At 35.8% G+C, this 2,474-nt stretch overlaps 1 protein-coding gene across 1 annotated transcript; it reads right to left on the bottom strand.

Annotated features, from left to right (window-relative positions):
• Positions 1 to 247: 247 nt before the first annotated feature.
• LOC136973620 (uncharacterized protein F54H12.2-like) lies at positions 248 to 1,549 on the bottom strand. The gene has a single exon (XM_067268355.1). It carries the CDS (start codon positions 1,547 to 1,549, stop codon positions 248 to 250), a length of 1,302 nt encoding a protein of 433 aa, XP_067124456.1.
• Positions 1,550 to 2,474: the final 925 nt, after the last annotated feature.

Here is a 2,474-nt window from a genome sequence, read left to right as displayed (position 1 = left end):
CTTTATAATTTTCGGGATTTTTGGCGGTAGTCCGTATGAGTCAAAATAATAACAAGTCGAATTTCGGAAAAAAAGAGCTATCCAGTGTCGTCCGGGATTTTTGCTGTTCTCCGTATTAACGATAAAGCTTCTCTTCTTTCCGATTGTTTGAGGTAATAAATCCGAGGGATAAACGCCACCGAATGTCTTGCTAATTTCGGAATCACCTAATGCCAGTTTCCAGAGCGTAATCGTATCCATTAGTTGTTTAGTAGTCGACGTAAATGTTTCGCGATCGATCGATTTCTATTGTATTACGATATTCTAAGAAGCATATGACGTTAACTGTTTCTGGCAAAGGTCTTTTGAACTTTAAATCGAAACTAACATTTCCATAGGTCAACACAGAGGTATGGTTTTCGGATGCTGCGCGGTCGGGAGTTAGGTCGAATACGTAGAACATGTATCCTTGAGCGTAGTCGGAATACGATATATTAGCGAATTTTCCGTAGGGAATTCCCCCTATTTCTTCGAATAATGTTGCGTAACTTCGAGCGTAAGATTTTGCGTCAAAGTCTGGACAGTACGGATTGGGTGGGATTAAAATCGAATCTTTTATAACAGAAATATAGTTTAAGTCGAAATTTTCAAAATTGAAAGGATTTAAATCGATCTGTCCATTAAAAGCGTTATTTCGCACCAATCCGATTATAATTCTTTTCGGGATTTGACCGATTATCGCATTCGATATATTTGAACTTAAAATCCCTTTACTTAATGTAAATACTTTAATATTAACTCGTCGATAAGGCATTTTAATTACAGAATTTTCTAATGTTTTTTCCATTCCAATTAAGATGCTAGGACTTACTTCTATTCTATTTACTTTTAACGTAATATTCTTTAATCGAATCTGATAATTATCGGCCGTCGCCATTAGAGCGAAAGCGTCTTTCGAACGTTCCAATTTTATTCGAACGTCTACGCCGTTTATCAATAATTTAGGTTGATTAATAAAATCGAAATGAAGTCGTCCGTATAAATCTAATACTTGGCTTCTGCTGCTTTTCTTAAACCTGGCGACTAATCCTTCATTCTTGGCGTCTTTAATCGGGTTGGTTTCGTTTAAAAATCCGGCGGTGTCTTTGTAGAAGAAAGAGCTGGTTAAATAGGTTTTTTGCGCTTCTTCGGAGGAAAATAATAGATTTTCTATTATCGCTCTATATGGGTAATTAACGTGCGTAGATATAGTTTTATCATTAAATATCGTAGTACATTGAGAGAACATCGAATGCAAAAAATTATTCACAGGTGTTACTAAATCGGTATCGAGAGTAGAAGTTCCATTTTGTTTAGTAACAGTAACTTGCGCATTAATCGAAATACTGCTCAAATCTATTAAGTTTTCTCCGGAGCCGGGGATTAGAAATTCTATAGGAGATTTCTGATCAGTTATCGAAGCGATGGGATGTAGAATAGCCTCGGTAGTATTTAAAATCGCCAACTGGGTCGGAATAGTTTTAAAAAAATCTAGTTCCGATTTTAAACACGGGCAGGAGAAAGGATCCATTTTTTTAGGAGAAAATATCTACTACTTTCCTCTTCTTAGTATTCTTTCGTTTTACGCTTTTTCTTAGACGTTTTCGTTTTTTACCCGACCCGCTTTGAATTTTTTGAATGACGTCATCTTTTATTTCTCGACCTGCTTGATTAATTCTCGATAGAGCCGAGTCTTTTAACGATTTTCCCGTGAGTATATCCGATCCGATATCTTTCGCTATATTTAACGCTTTTTTTCCAATATATCGACCCGCATGTTTTAATATTGGTATTGCTTCGCGAAAAATTGATCCGAAAAATCCATATCCTCGTTGAATCGGCCGACTTTTAAAGTACGGTCCTCTTCCCCATTGAGGAGTAACATAAGGGGTGTGAGGAAATATAGAATCGGGATATCCTCCCGTCTGCGAACGATAATAACTAATACAGTCCTCCGGTTTAAGCTTCATTTTATCAAATAACCGATTCTTTAATGAATCCGGTTTTATATACTTTTTCGACGAAAACACAATACCAAAAGCGTTTTTCCCGAAGTAAATATGACGTTTTCACCCGTTGATGTGCATATGTCTACGGTTATAGTCTCGATATAATTCGATCGAAGAGGGAAAAATAACGGAGTATTATAAATTTTAACGATTTGTTGATCTTTTTCTCCCATAACTGGAATTACTCGGAATAGTGGAGCCGAAGTATCGCCTACGTGATGCGATTCTATTAAATTAGAATATACAAATATTTCTGTTATTCCAGCGTTTAATTCTAAGGGATAAGTTCCCGTAAATTCTCCTTCGGAATATTCTAATCGATCGAATCCTAATATATCTTTTAATTGACTATTAAATTTTACGGTAGTTTCTCGTGGAACTTTCAATAATAACTTTTTATCGGGAAGCGATTTAAAACTGATTGTCTGAAATGATTTAAGAAATTCT

Source organism: Centruroides vittatus, unplaced genomic scaffold, assembly GCF_030686945.1.
Source record: "Centruroides vittatus isolate TY-2023 unplaced genomic scaffold, ASM3068694v2 contig_3253, whole genome shotgun sequence".
Lineage (NCBI taxonomy): Eukaryota > Metazoa > Arthropoda > Arachnida > Scorpiones > Buthidae > Centruroides > Centruroides vittatus.
This window is presented reverse-complemented; position numbering and strand designations above follow the sequence as displayed.